A 16,803-nucleotide genomic window follows, 5' to 3' on the forward strand; every position below is an offset into this window, starting at 1 on the left:
ACTGCCTTCTATTGTTCCAAGTACTACCGACTTTTCGAGTGAGTCATGTCTTCTCATGTAATTTTGGAAAATGATGCCATAACCTTTTGGGAAAATGGCATTCATGCAAGGCAATCAGGTTTCTCAGCTGTTAAACTGATGTGCCTAGATATGTCTTTGAATGGATAGGGACAAAGATATGCCAATGCACATAGTTGGTTTAACTTTATGTATTCAGCATACAGGTACTTTGCTTATCAGTCCAGTTACAGATAGAATTTCAAGTAGTTTCTCTGTGCAGGTAACACAGGGCATCTTTCTTATAATCAGCAGTCCCTAATCTAAAGCATCTCTCTGTTCTGAGAGTCTAATAGAGTCTTTGTCTTGTCTGAAAATCCAATGGATCTAAATGGAGTCTGAGTCCTAAACAAGCCCAGATCTGATCACATGGTCCTCAACCCTTCACACAACAAAGAGTTAAAGAAAACTGAAAACCAATACACACATATACACTACAGTGAGCAATCTGAATTATATACATAACAAATAACTAGTGGAGGCTTGAGAAGGTTGCTATTTCCAACACAGCATAGCCAAAGTTTGATGGTTTCAGTTTAGTCATCTTGGGTACTAGGGAGAGTTAAAATGTGATTTGCTCAAGACCCATCTTTTGTCTTTTTAGCAGTCCACAATATTCATAGAAATCTTCTCGAGCACCACATTTCAAAAAAATCTTCATTTCCTCCTATCAACTTTCTTCATGGTACAGCTTCCAGACTGTACATAGAAACTGGAAATGCAGTGGCATGGACTATCCTCACTTTAGTATTCAATGACATAGATCTTGTCTAATTTCTCCATAGCTTCCCTTCCAAGTCCAAGTTTTCTTCTGATTTCTTGATTTCAGTCTCTATTCTGATTTAATGACAAAGTTAAAGTATGGAAAATTTGAACTTTTCAATGTCTTCATCATCTACTTTAAAGATTTGTAAATCACTTTTTTTGTTTTCTATTTTTTTTTATTAAGAGAGATTGCTATCCCTCACATTTTATTATTTTCTTTTAAATGTTCATTTTCTTTTCAGCAGCATCAGAATGCCCCAAGAAATTGAGAATAGAGGCAGCTGGAGCTCTCCTGCTTCTGCTCATCTGCCAAAGCCATCAGCTTTAAATGTATTTTTAAAAATAAAGAAAGAAAATAAACATTTAAAAGAAATAAGAAGGTGCAGGGGAAAAAAAAGAAGAGTCATGAAGGTGTCTCCTGTTTGACAATAATCCTGCACCCTCCACAAATCCTTTCATTTCAATAAAATGCTCCAGATTTTACCAAACCCATACATTCAAATTAAGCTTATATAGAGACATTTAGAAAAATCTTAAGATATAGTAATTTAATATAACATATTAATGATCAAAGTTCTCAAAACCAACAACCAAACTCAGAGCTCAAATAAATTCTCAACATCATTTTATCAATATCATTTTAGTACCAAAAAGCTTTCAAACTACATGATTTTTGTACCAACTCTTCAAGGACACAAGGGAGGAACAACATCTGACATGGTCTTACAAAGGAAGGTTACATTTACACTGTAGAATTAATGCAGTTTGACACCACTTTGACTTCTATGGCTCGATCCTATGGAATCCTGGGATTTGTAAAACTTGTAAAAATACAATGCTCATGATTTCATAGCATTGAACCATGACACTTAAAGTAGTGTCGAGCCATAGAAGTCAAAGTGGTGTCAAACTGTATTAATTCTAGATGCACTCTCAGAGGACTTGTGGCCCTTAACTGACAATGTAACACATGAAAGCTCTTGCCATATGCGCTCTTCTGGTTGCATTGAGCATCTCTGTAGCATCGTGGTAGCAAGAATGCTACATTATTTTCCTAGGAATGCTAAATACATTTGCATACTCAAGATCCATCAGACTTCTGTATGAGTTATAAACTATATGACACAGTCAAGGGTAGACCCAGTAAAAACTATATTGAAGTACTCCATTGTAAAGAAAACACAAAGTGATAATAAGGTGTTCTCTCTCCTTCTGCAAAGATGAATCAAACTCGTGCAGCTAGTAAAGAACAATCCTGGTCTTGGTTATTTGGAAATAAATGACTAAATATATTCAGATTGCATTATTATTGTCCTATTTCTAATTATTACCACATCTATTAGTCCATTGATTCCACTGCTGAAACAGACTATAACAAATCTTTCCATCTAATCTGGCTTCAGCATTATTGTTTTTTATCTCATCTACTACGACTAAGGAAGCAAACTACCTCTGAACAAATCTTGCCAAGAAAACCCCATGATAGGTTTATTTGAGGGCCCTTCTACACTGCCATATAATTCAGATTTTAAAGCATATAATCCACATTATCTGCTTTATACTGGATTTTATTAGTCTATACTGCCATATATTATAATTGTATATTTATATTACATGTAATATTACTAATAATATTACAATATAATCGTATTGTACAATATAATAATATATAATGCTTATGTTATGATTGAGCCTCATGGCTCTGCTTCTGGCAGACGTGGACATAAGACTCCTCGAGAGTCAGATACTCTCGAGGAGCGAGAAAGAAAGAGGCTGCGAGATATCTTTGCAGAACCATCTGACGAAGAGTCTTTTAAGGGGTTCACGGAGAGAATGGAGGAAGAGCTGGTTAGCTCGGAAGAGGATGAGATGGATTGGACTCGGGTAAGGGAGGAGTTGGGTGCCACTGGCAATAATGGGATGGAAGATGAATGGGGACCTTCAGGATTAGACCCATGGACAAGCTGGAGGGATGGGACGGGATCCACAGCTGGGGATGCTGTGGGGCGTAGTCAGAGGTGTTCCAGCTCTGATGAGGAAAGTGATGAGGAAACGCCCGGGTTAAGGAGGGCAGCTGATAGTGATGAGGAGTTGTAACTGGCATAAAATGAGGCTTGGGAGCAATTGCAAATTGCGTTGGGCAAGGTAATCTGGACGAACGCTTGGGATCTGTGTGGGACGCTTTCCTGAAGACTGGTGTGTTTTCGTGTGCTGATACCTTTGACCTTCCGTCGTCTTCTTGACGGACGCCATCTGCTACTCTGGATTTACGGACCGAAAACTGACTACGGGCTCGCTTTCTCCTATTGAACTTGGAAAACTGCAAACGTCTGATTCTGCCTCTCGACCTACGGAACGAACTGGGACTACGCTACTGCTTCAATCCTTGGCTGCTGAGTTTGTATTGGAAATTTGCCTTGCTGTGTGAAGGAGTGACTCCTAGTTACTCAAAACATAGTGCTGGCAGCAGAGAGGCATCTGCTGCCAATTAGTTGCATTCTTTTGAACTCTTTGTTTCCCAGCTTCTGTTTGTTTTTCCCCAGGCTGAAGCAAGCTGTTTTGATTTTACCCGGATTAAACTCCGGTTTAATCCGGTTTATCTTTTGAACGTTTTTCTTGCCCCTTTTTGTTTTTAAAGGCTAAAGTTGCCTTGCCCTTGTCTTTTACGGGCATTTTGAGTTCTGTAAATCCAATAAACTCTGTTATCTTTGATCTTGTGGCGTTCTGTCCTTGACAGCTTATGTAGTGCTTATATTGTGCTATACTAATAATATAATATATTGTATGTATATATAACTTGTAAGCCCTAAGTCCCATTCGGGGTGAGAAGGGTGGGATATAAATGTCGCTAATAAATAAATAAATAAATAAATAAATATAATTGGGTTCAAACCAGATAATTTGGATTTTATATGGCACTGTAGAAGGAGCCTTAGGGTCTCCAAAAATTGAAAGTAATTTAAAGTGTACCATCACCATCATAACAACAACTAATAATAATACACTATTATAATGGTATATTTATATTACATGTAATATTACTAATAATATCACAATATAGTGTTATAGTACAATATAGTAATATATAATGCTTATATTGTGCTATACGAATAATATAATATATTCTATGTACATACAACTTGTAAGCCTCCCTGAGTCCCCTTCACAGTGAAAAGAGAGGGATATAAATGTTGCTAATAAATAAATAAATAAATAATGACTAAGCCCACTGCTTCCAAAAATTATTTTTAGCCACATATATTAGCCCATTGATGCCAAAACCCAGAAAATCATCACTTTATGTAACTAACAGCATTGATGAAAGGTGCTGGAAGGTAATGCTTTCTAATCATCTTCAAACCAAACACCATCCCTATTCCAAAGCCAAACAACCCTGAGACCAATGCTAATGAACTGAATTACAACAACAACAAAACAACAACAACTTTATTCTTGTATCCCACCACCATCTCCCCGAAGGGACGCGAGGTGGCTTACGAAGACACAAGGCGCCTAAAAAGCAGAACATGAAATAAAACAATATAAAATACAATTGAATAAAACATATACACATGTAAACAACAGCATAAAATTCAGAATAAAACAGCACTCATCTGTCAATTGCGATAGCTAATGTAAACATGGCCAGACTGTAAACAATAGGGCAAAGGAATGTGAATGGGAATAAGTGCGGAGTTGTAACCATGAGATGAGGGCATGGAATAAAGTGCGGGGCTGAATAATAAATTCATAGAATGAGGATTCTCAAAAAGGGGAGATGGCAGACTGGGGAAAACCTTATCTAGGTTATCTTGGAAAAGAAGAGACAAGAACAAGTGAACTGATAGTTCAAATTTCAGTGATTTTTTAGAGGAAAAATATTCCAGCATCCTTATATTAATGCAAGCAGTGCTTCCTTGTCAGAGGATGAAGCTTCCATTGAGGGCCTTTTCATTTAGAAACAAAGCACTATTTCAAATACAGTCTTAGACATCCCTAAATACAGAGCACACCACCAGGATGAAGAGCACAGACCAAGGTTGTTTAACAGCTCCCTATGGCAACCAAGGTTTATCTCCTATTGCTTTTGTGGTTGGCTGCTTTTTCTTCTGCATAGCTAACTAGTTTAGGCTTGGAGAATAAAAATGATTTATTTTAGCTATCAGCAGAATTTTTCCTCAGGATTATGGCCAACATGCAGAGGAAGAAAAATGGATGTCTGTTATTTGCATTGTAATTTTAAAAAATGTATTTAAAAGTACATTAGACAGCATTAACTATTTAACTACCTAAACATTTCAGTATAATAAGCCATTCTGCTAGCTTTAAAAATCTGAACAATTTCTTCCCTTCTCCGTATATTTTTGTCTACATCTACTTGATTGTGCACCATAAAATTAATACAATGAAATGGTTGAAAAAACAGTAGAATCAATATTACCTCATGTCCAACTGTCCTCATTATTTGCATTTGACCTTTTTTTAATCCATGTTTACATAATATATGTGTGAGCGTGGCCTCTTTGCTGTGTGGCAGGATTAGTCTGACCACAAAGGAGTAGCACCTTTTGCCATTCCTTCCAAGCTGAATGAAAATCTATGTAGAGCTGGATATTTCTTGGATATTTCAGTATTTATATCAGTGTCCAACCTTTGGGCCTCCAGGTGTTTGGGACTCCAATGTCCAGAAGCTGTGGCCAGCTTTTCCAATGCTCAGGAATCCTGGGAGTTGTAGTCCAAAACACTAGGATGATCAAAGGTTGGACATCACTGATTTACATAAATACTTGTCAGAAATAGGAACCTAATTCAAGCCTTCACTAGTTATATGTTATGTATATAATTCAAATTGCTTACTGTATTGTATATGTGTGTATTGGTATGCAGTTTTCCTTAATTCTATGTTGTGGGACGGGCTGCAGACCATGTGATCAGATCTGGGAATTGCTCAGGACTCAGACTCCATTTTTAGAAACAGTATACCTAGAGACTTCAGTAGAAACAGTATGCTTTTAGGAGCCAGTAGGAACAGAATGCTGTACAGAAGCCATTAGACTTTCAGTGTAGAAACAGAGACTATATTAGGCTCTCAAAACAGAGAGATGCTTTGGACTTCCGACTGTTCATTATATGACAAGATGCCCTGTGTTATCTACACAGAGAAACTACTTCAAATCCTATCTGTAACTGGACTGATAAGCAATGTACCTGTATGCTGAATACATGAAGTTTGTGAGTAAACCAAGTATGTTACTTTTAAAGAAGTCTACTTATTTTTGTCTCTTGAGAGCATGTTTCTATGTGTCCAGAGTCACAGGGGCACAGTCTCTCCAAGTAGGGCGGGGGTGTATTCCAATATCGACTAGAGTACAGCAGATGGGAGGGCATGACAACGTGCCAGAGTGAAGGCCCTCCGATGGTTGAGTACCTCTAGATTGGCTGAGTATGCCATAGGGGAGATGCAAAATCTACCGGCTTTGTTGCTGATAAAGGATGGGGCACTGGCTAGATCTGATTGGCGTTCTGTGTCTATTAAGCATTGTTTTATGAGCACTTTGGTTTGGTCTATATCCTAGGATGTGATCCCAGATTATCTACTTTGACTGGACTATATGGGTCTACACTGCCAGAGAATCTGACATAAGCAGATAATCTGGTATCACATCCTGGGATATAGGGCAGTGTAGATCCAGCCTGAGTCTTCAGCTGTAGCTTGCTAGCTCTCAAAAGGGTTCACTAGACACTTATTCATTTTTCTGCCAACTTTTCAGATTTTTTCCATTCATACTTTCCACCATCCTAGACCACAGGCTAAACCAGTCCAAAGATATTGATGCCTATCAACATCCTCCCAGAAGAAAGAGAAAGTAAGGACCAGGGCAAGCAACTGCAGAGTAGGAATATCTCCTACTTCTTTGGGGGTTTCTCTCTCCAGCAAGGCCTCTTTGGAGATAATATCTCCTTGATCACTTGGGGAGTCTCTCTCTACAACTGGAAAAGTTGTTACCTCTTTTCTAACTGGCTCTTACTGCAACAGCAACTTCTATCTAGTGTCCACAACACCTCTTTTATCCTCTTCCTCTTGCTTTTCATTTCTTCTCAATATTTCATTCTAACCCCTTTCTCCCCTCTGATTGTCTCATATTCCTCACTGGTGTTTTGCTTCCTTTTGGTCAGCTCTTTCCCCTTTTCCTACCTTCTCTTGACAATCACACTGTTTGTGAAACACCTATTAATGATGTCAACCAAGTGCTGCCATCTTCTGAGATCTCAGGACCAAGAATATGACATCGCCTCCCTTCATCTTCCTTTAAATGGAGCCTCCGGTGGCCTAGGGGATAAAAGCCTCGTGACTTGAAGGTTGGGTTGCTGACCTGAAGGCTGCCAGGTTCGAATCCCACCCAGGGAGAGCGCGGATGAGCTCCCTCTATCAGCTCCAGCTCCATGCGGGGACATGAAAGAAGCCTCCCACAAGGATGGTAAAACATCAAAAAACATCCGGGCGTCCCCTGGGCAACGTCCTTGCAGACGGCCAATTCTCTCACTCTGGTTGCTCCTGACACACACAAAAAATATCTTCCTTTAAATGAAATGGGTTCAGGTATACAAACAGTGCAAACATCATTATTTAAGAGCACGTGGCTCCTTGTTTCCTTTAGGCAATAGACTCATATTGTTACCATTTCAGAATTGTTAATAGATAGTGTCTGCTTTGCTAGTTGGAGTTATGGCAACAATAGTCGTAGGTACAAAATAATTGCTATACTATGATAGCCAAAAAGCACATCTAGCAATGGATATTTCATAATATTATGGGAATCAATTACAGGCATTCTACAGAACTGAGGTACAGTAGAGTCTCACTTATCCAAGCCTCGCTTATCCAAGCCTCTGGATAATCCAAGCCATTTTTGTCGTCAATGTTTTCAATATATCATGATATTTTGATGCTAAATTCGTAAATACAGTAATTACAACATAACATTACTGCGTATTGAACTACTTTTTCTGTCCAATTTGTTGTATAACATGAAGTTTTGATGCTTAATTTGTAAAATCATAACCTAATTTGATGTTTAATAGGCTTTTCCTTAATCTCTCCTTATTATCCAAGATATTCGCTTATCCAAGCTTCTGCTGGCCCGTTTAGCTTGGATAAGTGAGACTCTACTGTACTTTCATTTCCATGCAACCAAGAATACCCCTCTTCAAACATCGGCAATATTTCTTATATGAGCAGATTCAATGAAGAATTAAATTATGAAGATGACTCATTTCGACAACAATGGAATTATCTGTAACAAACATAGATTTATTGATTATTTCTGTTTATACCCCACTTTTTGTCTTCAAAAAAAGGACTCAAAGCAGTTTTCAGTGAAACCAATTCTATACATAAATGTAATTTATAACCTCAACTCCCCCTTCCACAAATTGTTTCACTAAAGGTAGTTTCATCCATTGCCATGCACCTGCTGATCTTTGTCTCTTCATAAATATACTTTATTAATTATGTAGTCATAAGCCAAAATTTAAATTCAGTTCAGTGCCTACCTATATCATATTGATTCTGTGAGTGAGAAAGAAAGAGAGCGCGAGTCAGAATGAAAGAGGGCAAATTGGCAAATAAATTCTAGACTCCCTTTCAAGACAATAATCTTCCAGCTATTACCAAAAGCAATTTTACCATAATTTCACCATGTGAAATTCTAGCTGAGACACTCTGGCCACTCTAGCTGGGGCATTAGTTTACATAAAACGTGTTCGCTGTTCATATTAATGTTGCCTAAGAATTAATTCATATCACACTGGAATGAGAGATGTGAAAACAGGCAAAGGAAGAGTACAATATAGAAGAAAGTAAGGGCAGGTACATGGGGAGTGAGGTTATTACCAAATGGCTGTTGTCCGTTGCTTTCCCCCTGTGCTGCCCTCCCCAACTACTTTTCTCTCAGTGACAAGCTCTCTTTGCTGTGAGAAGAGAAATACAGGGCAAAAAATGATAGCAGGGGAAGAGTTAAGCAAACATTCCCCAGCCACTGCTTCTATTTTCCGTATTATTCACTCCTTTCAGTTTTTAAGCAACCTTTAGGTCTGCCATTGTCGAAAGATAAAGGTGTCTGGGTTCTAAAATTATTTCCCACTCTTCCTGGGTTTTTTTGTTGTTGTTGTTGATTGGGTTAAATAGGAAGATCATGCAAAGCATCTGAAATTGCACACAAATACTTTTCATGCAATTGCATAGCTGCAAAAATTGTGCCTTGGTTACTATACTTTCTGTTTACAATCCGTGGAGCATATTTAAAGACTTCTGTTGATTTGCCATACTGTGTTAAGTGTATTCTGCACCTGCAGACAATTTGCATTTTAAACCTGAATATCTAAACCTCAAATGGTAGGGCTCGCTTTTTGGGGGGCTTATTTATTTATTTATTATGTACCACGTGTATTGATGGCACTATAAAGATAAATGATGATGTAATGGTTAAAGTGAAATACAGTATTATAGTTGGGTAGTGCAAAAGGGCCCAAGGACTGTGCAAACTCCCTGAAAGCACAGATATAAGGCCCAAGACTAGATTCACACTACCATATATACACGAGTATAAGCCGAGCCAAATATAAACTGAAGCACCTAATTTTACCACAAAAAATTGGCATAACTTATTGACCCGAGTATAAACCAAGGGTGGGAAATGAAGCAGCTACTGGTAAATTTCAAAATAAAAATAGATACTAATAAAATTACATTAATCGAGGCATCAATAGGTGAAATAATGTATATATATAGATACAGAAATACAGGTCATGGATCTATATGTATATAGGATTTACAAGGACCTGCAAACATATGAAGGGAAAATTCATATATAAAATTAATGTATATATAGATAGATAGATGCAAATATATAAGTATATAGGGATTGCAAATGCATGCAGGGGATTAATGCCTATATATCTGTAGGAAAGATTAACAAATATTTCAGGGGAAAATGCTTTTATAAGATTAATGGATAAATATTTTTCTTCTTCCTAACTTGCAAGAGCTTCTTTCCCTTTTCAAAACATTCCCTTGGTTAAGAGAGAGGGAGGCTTTGGAAAACACACTGATAAGGGAGGGTAAGAGAAAAATATATCATATATTGCAATAAGAAATATAAATATAAATATGCAATAGATATAAATGAAAACTGATATAAGATGTTTTACCGATAGTACCGACTCCACAGAAACTAGGGAATATGTATAAGAAAATACAGAACTGCTGGAAGTGCAGAACACAAGAGGGGTCATTTTACCACATGTGGTAGACTTGTAAAAAAGCAAGAAACTATTGGAAAATGATACAGGAGGCATGCCAGAAGATTTTGAAAATAAAAATTCCAATGAAACCAGAATACAGATATTGATTTGGATACAAACAAAGACATTGTTTTTATCTATCTAACAACAGTAGCAAAGATGGTCTATGCACGGCACTGGAAAATGAAAGAAATACCAAGAGAAGATCACTAGTTAGACAAAATCATGGAAATTATGGACATGCATAGACTAATATTTGTAATGAAAAAACATACAGGAAGACCCACAAAGGTCTTGAAGGACTATATGAATTTACAAATATAAATTGAAAGAAGATGGAAATGAAAGGTCCTCGAAAATGGACTAAAATAAGGGAAAAGACATTTTAAAAACAATTACAAAGAGAATTAAAAATATAAAATAATGCAAAGAAGAAGACTGGAAGACAAAAAAATCCCCTCCCTTTTTCCCATATGTATTCATACCTCTTTCTTACCCTTTTCCCTCCACCTATTTTCACTTTTTTCTCCTACCTTCCCTTTCCCAAACCAATGCGCCCCCTTTCCAACCTCATCTACTTTTTAATTATATCTATTATTATACCTATTTCAAAAACTTTCAATCAAGATTATTTCTAAAAAAGATACTGGATTATATGGCAGTGTAGACTCCAGTTCAAAGCAGATCATTTGGATTATATGGAAGTGTAGATCCAGCCTGAGTTACAAATATAGGAATTCTTCTCCATAACCAAGAGCTCTACAGAGCTTGCTAACAATTCCCACCTGCAAACTGTCTTTCAGTTACTGTTGGTAACACCTACAATAAGATAAGTATTGAAGGCCAAGGAGGTGAAGGATCTGTGTGCTGAATACAGATTTCAAATAATCAGTCAAAACGTAACCGCAGGTTATTCTAATATAAGCCGTTTAACGGTGCTTTTGAAATACAGATATATAGTGAAACTGGTAGTTCCCTTGTCCTGAAATTCAAGAGACTGTCTTCTTTCTGATTACCTGTTCATCTACGTCTCTTTAGCCAAATGGGATCCTGGAGAGGGAATAGTATTTATCAAGAAAGATGGAGAGCAAACAAAAATTCTGGAGTCGTCAGTGACAAAACTCAAGAGTCTTCAGGCTGATGAGGAACTTGTGAGGGTTGTGACAGTGACCTTTACAAAAATTACTCACAGTAAGCTTACCCTGAGGTAGTTGAGGGTGAAATTAGTCAGACCCATACGAGTGATGTTTTTGGACAGCTGCTCCAGCACCTGAGGGTCTTGTGCCTATGCCGAAAACAAAGAGATATTCTTACACGCTCATGTAAAATATAAGTCCAGTACTAAAATCACAATTCAAAGCAGTATTTTAAAAATGACATTTTTATCTATAAACAGCCTACTAAATTATATAAGGCCTCAGAGATCGGAATTGGACATTAGAGTTCACCTGCTCAAGTCAAAAGCAAAGGGCATTTAATTCCAGCTGCCAGATCAATAATGCTAACACTAAGATTTACTACTGTATTGTGATTGTTTGTTATCTCAGTAATGCTTATTGCAGTCTTTGCACCATCTTGCATTTTTTAAAAAGGGATTCAGTATTTGCATCATTTTGGAAAAAGGGGAAATTGATGTGTTATATGCCCTTAAATACTTGTTGTTGTGTCTGTCTAAGTCATTTTCAATGTACGGTGATCAAAAGGCAAATCTATCATGGGGATTACTTAGGAAAAAAATTCTGACTTGTGTGTGTGCATGCTGTTTGAGGCTGAGAAAGTGTGATTTTCCCAAGGTTATCCAATGGGTTTTCATGGCCAAGTAGAGACTTCAACCCTGGTTGCCAGGTCAGTACTGAAACCACTGTGTGATGTCGACTCTATATATTAATATGCCCAAGCAGTTCTCAACATAACACAAAAAGATATAAAACGAAACTAAGACCATCCAATATACCACCACTGGAAAACCTAAAAGAGCAGCAGTTTGGTGTTTTCCAGTCAATAAGAGTGACAACTAGATCTTCAGAGCCCAAGGAGATAGCCATACATTTTTGCATGAGAAAGATCCATACCAAACTTAGAAAAACTCTTCCTCTTGTCACTGCTTTAAGTAGAAGGTTTATGCACAGGGCTTGGAGGGTGTATGCTTTTTTCCACATAGGCTTGTTGTTGTTTGCCTTTAAATCATTTCCTCTTTATAATGACCCCAAGTCAAGCCTATCATGGATTTCTTAAAAATATTTGTTCAGAGGGTTTTTCTTATGTCTTCTTCTGAGGCTGAGGGAGTGTGACTTGCCCATGGTCACCCAGTGAGCTTTCATGGCTGAGCAGAGATTGAAAACCTAAGCTACTTCTACACTACCATATAATCCATATTATCTAAGCAGATGATCCACATTATCTGCTTTGAACTGGATTATATGAGTCTACACTGCCATATAATCGAGTTCAAAGCAGATAATCTAGATTTTATATAGAAGGGGCCCAAATTTCCAGAGTCATAATCCAACACTCAAACCACTACAGCACACTGGCTCTTACATAGGCCTATGCTTTCCTTGAAAAAAACTTAGTTCCAAATTGTTTATATCTTGGGAGGCTTTGGAGGTTTAATTCATATGCCTCATAAATCTGCACGGGCTAAACCAGCAATTTCCCTTGATGTATTACATGAACGGATCATGATCAATAATAGGAATAATACAAGCATTCACTGAGTTTCTGCATGATTCACTGAGGCATGTTCCAATTCAGGCTTTTCTCTCTCATAGAATAACACTTGATTCTTTTTGCACATTATAAAACAAAGATCTCTGTGTGTATGAATATAATGGGTCTCTAACTTTAATTGTATGTGTGTATACCAAGTGCTGTAAGCTATAGTTTAAAAAGGAAGGATCTGGCAAAAACCACATTTTGAAAATTCTTTGCCTAAGAAAACCCTATAAAATGTATAGGGGTGCCACATGTCAACAGGTTACATGAAGTTATATATACACATAAACACACACACACACACACACATCCTTGTATATGACATGAGTTCACGCCACACCAATATAAAACCTTGGTTTCAAATACGGCACAACTCCAAGAAATACTTGCAAGAGCAACATTGTTGTGGTTTTCTGTTCCAGTACCCAAAATTCTCTGGAAAGTTTTTTTTTAAATGTGCTGATTACTTACATGCATGGCTAAAATACTGCGGGGGACTAATTCTCTGTATTGTCTAATGGTAAAGTGCCATGTTTTTATTCTCATAAGGTCATCAAAGGTGAATTCCAAGATGAGACGTCCTTCTGTACACACCTAGAAGCAGACAGAAAAAAAGGGAAAAAATATTGTTTAACTTTATTGTGACAATTATGTTCTTTCCTGAAGGAAAGAGAAACTGAGGAAAGCAATTCATTAGGCAGCAGCTGATCAGGCTGTAAGTTTTTATGGCTTTGCGGGCTCTAAATCTTATTTATCACATCTATTTTGCTTCCTCCTAAAGTCTCTGCAGCTAATTACTGGTACTAAGCCTTTCAATTCAGTCATGATCTGCAGTTTTGCATGCATGATATCTAGCAACCGAACTAGACAAACCTGCATTATTTATATAGGGGACAGTATGCAATCAAAAGCTAAATAAGGGATTGGCCTATGTCTACAAGGGTTATATTTGTGCCAAACAGTTGCTAATTTGCTCCAGAATAAAAGAGCTGAAATTCATTTACCTTTGATTTAATTCTATTAAATATTTAATTTCACATGGTTATTTTTACTATTCCTCTCCTACCTTCCTTTTCTAATGTTTCAGTTCTCTCTCGCTTTTAATTCTAAGATTTTGGAGGCATTCCTCTTGAAGTCCCAAATTTTATATTTCCAGAGATTGAAAAATTAGACATTTAATTCCATTAATCTCTTTTTGTTGTTATATCTCTATCCGCATGATCTGTGTTTAGAATACAGTTGTTAACATAGCTATACACAATCTGAATTTCTACATAAACCTCAGTAACGCATAAGGTTCAGAATTAAAGAAGAGAGGAGCATTATGAAGAACTTGACTTCTTCTCTGACTCGGATTAAAATTTGAGCTAGAGAAAAATTCATAATGTGTTCAACAGTTATTGTAAACCAGTTCCTTCACAGCTAGGTATATTGGTAGGTAGAAGAATTGCTGATGGTAGCAGTAACAAGGACTGGAAAATTTCTCTGGAGAGATCATTTTTTATAATGATGGGCAAATAGATCCATTGTGCTACTGTGTGGGGAACTTGGACCTTCCACTCTGCACTGATTTATTTCATTTACCCTTTATTTATTTATTTACTCTATTTATTTCCCGCCTTCCTCTACCCCAAAGGTGACTCAAAGCAGCTTTACATATGAGAACTATTTAAGAAGAACCTTTTCTTCTTAAAAGCTCAGGGCATCTAACAGTTTATATAAAATACATCATCCTGAAAACCACAAGTAAAAAATACCTGAAATCACAAATTACAAATGTTGGGTAAAATGCAAAACAAACAACAATAAAAAAATCAAAACATTTGCTGATTCCCACTTGTGCAAAGCTTATCAATATGTGTTTAGCCAACACCTGACATGACGGAAAGGGACAGTCGCATCTCTAACAGAAGGGTGTTCCATCCACAGAGTAGCTCTGCTACATGGGTACTCCAGGGTACAACATATAGCAAGTGAAGACGTGAGGCACTTTTTTCAAAAACAACGTGATGCATAATGAATTACTTTAAGAAGAATCATCCCAACTCTGCCTGTATTCAGTTTTCACTTCTTCCCCACCTCCCCATCTGCACAATATAGACAAGCAAACACAGTCTTTCTAGCTTCACTGCCGCCTTGTTCTTCGGAGACAAAGGAGGGCCCAGGGAAACAGAAGCTACACTTGTGGAAATTTTCACACCTTCTCAATTATTAAAGGCTTCGCCTCTTCTCCACATACAGATGGCATTGTTAGAAAGGTTTCGTTATTGCTCTTAAAGTTGGGAGCTAAAATATAATCACATAGGGATGTTTGTTTGCTTTCAGCGGTTTGCTCATGTCTGGCAAAATAATGATGTATCAGCAGCAGGTGAAAATATAACTCTAAGCAGTTAAATGCCATTATTAATGGCTCAAATCTGAGGGCTCTGGATGATGCCTATTCTTGAGGTACAATTGGCTGTTAATACAATATATAAATAAAATAAAATATCAATGTCTCGATCTCCTGAGCATTCTTATGTATATTAAATAGAGGTGTGCAAAATGGCAGAAATTGATTCTGTTTTCGTTTTAAATTTTGGGTGCCTCATCCCCCCATTCAATTTTCAGAATGATTCTTTCCAAAACGGAACTTTGGATCCTGAATTACAAATCAAAATGGCCTTCCTCCTAATCTCCCGGAATCTTCCCAAAAATAGAATGGGGGCACCCAAAATTTGAAACAAAAACAGAACAAAAACAGAATGGATTCCTGCTGTTTCACACACCCCTAAAAAATCAGAATAACTTTTATGGGGGAAGTCTTGCCACTTCAAGGTTTTGGAGTTCCCTGAGTGTGCAAGTTCCATAGATAACAGTGTACAGTGTTCCCTCAATTATTGCTGGGGTTAGGTTCCAGGACCACCCACAATAAGTGAAAATCTGCAAAGTAGGGATGCTATATTTATTTTAATATTTATACATTATTTTAGTAGTTATACACTATTTTAAGTCTTTATCAACCAATTGTGTGTTGATAAATCGCCTCCTTCTCCTCCCGTTGCCACTTGGGCTCCTTTTCTCTCCCTTCAGTTTCTCCTTCCTCCCTTCCTTAGGCTGTAAATTGTAATTTTTTAAATGATTTATAATAGTCTTTTAGAGTTTATTGAAAAACCGCGAAACAGCGAATCCACAAAAAGTAAACCGCGAAGTAGTGAGGGAACACTGTATATGTTGGTCTAGTGTATAACTCGAATGTAGGCTCAGGGGCCAAAGTTATGGATTTTAATATGACCCATAAATATGTTGAAAGGTCATTTCGAGGCAAGCAGAAAACACTAGCACTGCCTCAGACAGATAGCTATTACAGTAGAGTCTCACTTATCCAACACTCGCTTATCCAACATTCTGGATTATCCAACGCATTTTTGTAGTCAATGTTTTCAATATATCGTGATATTTTGGTGCTAAATTCATAAATACAGTAATTACTACATAGCATTACTGCGTATTGAACTACTTTTTCTTCCAAATTTGTTGTCTAACATGATGTTTTGGTGCTTAATTTGTAAAATCATAACCTAATTTGATGTTTAATAGGCTTTTCCTTAATGCCTCCTTATTATCCAACATATTCGCTTATCCAACATTCTGCCGGCCCGTTTATGTTGGATAAGTGAGACTCTACTGTACTTCCATTTTCCTGCCTAGATATTCAAAAAGGCCAGAAGTAGTGCTTTCTTTTATTCTTCCAGGATGAACTAAACTCTTGCTTTCTGTGATTCTACTCAGAGAAGGAGATGTCTCCCTTTAAAAAAAAGTTATATAAGCACTTACATTGGTCTGTAGCTACTTCAACCCTAATTGATTGATTTTTTAACTAAAATATCTGACTTATATGTGTGTATATACAATAAGTTTATAGATGAGGATGATGCAGTAGGACTTATTTAAATGTCAGAAAGACCTTGATAAAAGCTTCTA

The 16,803-nt window shown here is 37.1% G+C and overlaps 1 protein-coding gene across 8 annotated transcripts in view; it reads right to left on the minus strand.

Annotated features, from left to right (window-relative positions):
* Positions 1-16,803, minus strand: part of ldb2 (LIM domain binding 2) — a 344,653-nt gene that overhangs the window by 75,072 nt on the left and 252,778 nt on the right. For all 8 annotated transcript variants that reach the window (XM_008120283.3, XM_003227134.4, XM_062982109.1 and 5 more), the window contains exons 4-5: positions 13,312-13,434; positions 11,327-11,410 (exon numbers count right to left, since the gene is read on the minus strand). In XM_008120283.3, coding sequence (XP_008118490.1) covers positions 11,327-11,410; positions 13,312-13,434 — 207 coding nt within the window. The remainder of the gene's footprint in view (positions 1-11,326; positions 11,411-13,311; positions 13,435-16,803) is intronic.

The sequence above is a fragment of the Anolis carolinensis genome, chromosome 5 (genome assembly GCF_035594765.1).
Source record: "Anolis carolinensis isolate JA03-04 chromosome 5, rAnoCar3.1.pri, whole genome shotgun sequence".
NCBI lineage: Eukaryota > Metazoa > Chordata > Lepidosauria > Squamata > Dactyloidae > Anolis > Anolis carolinensis.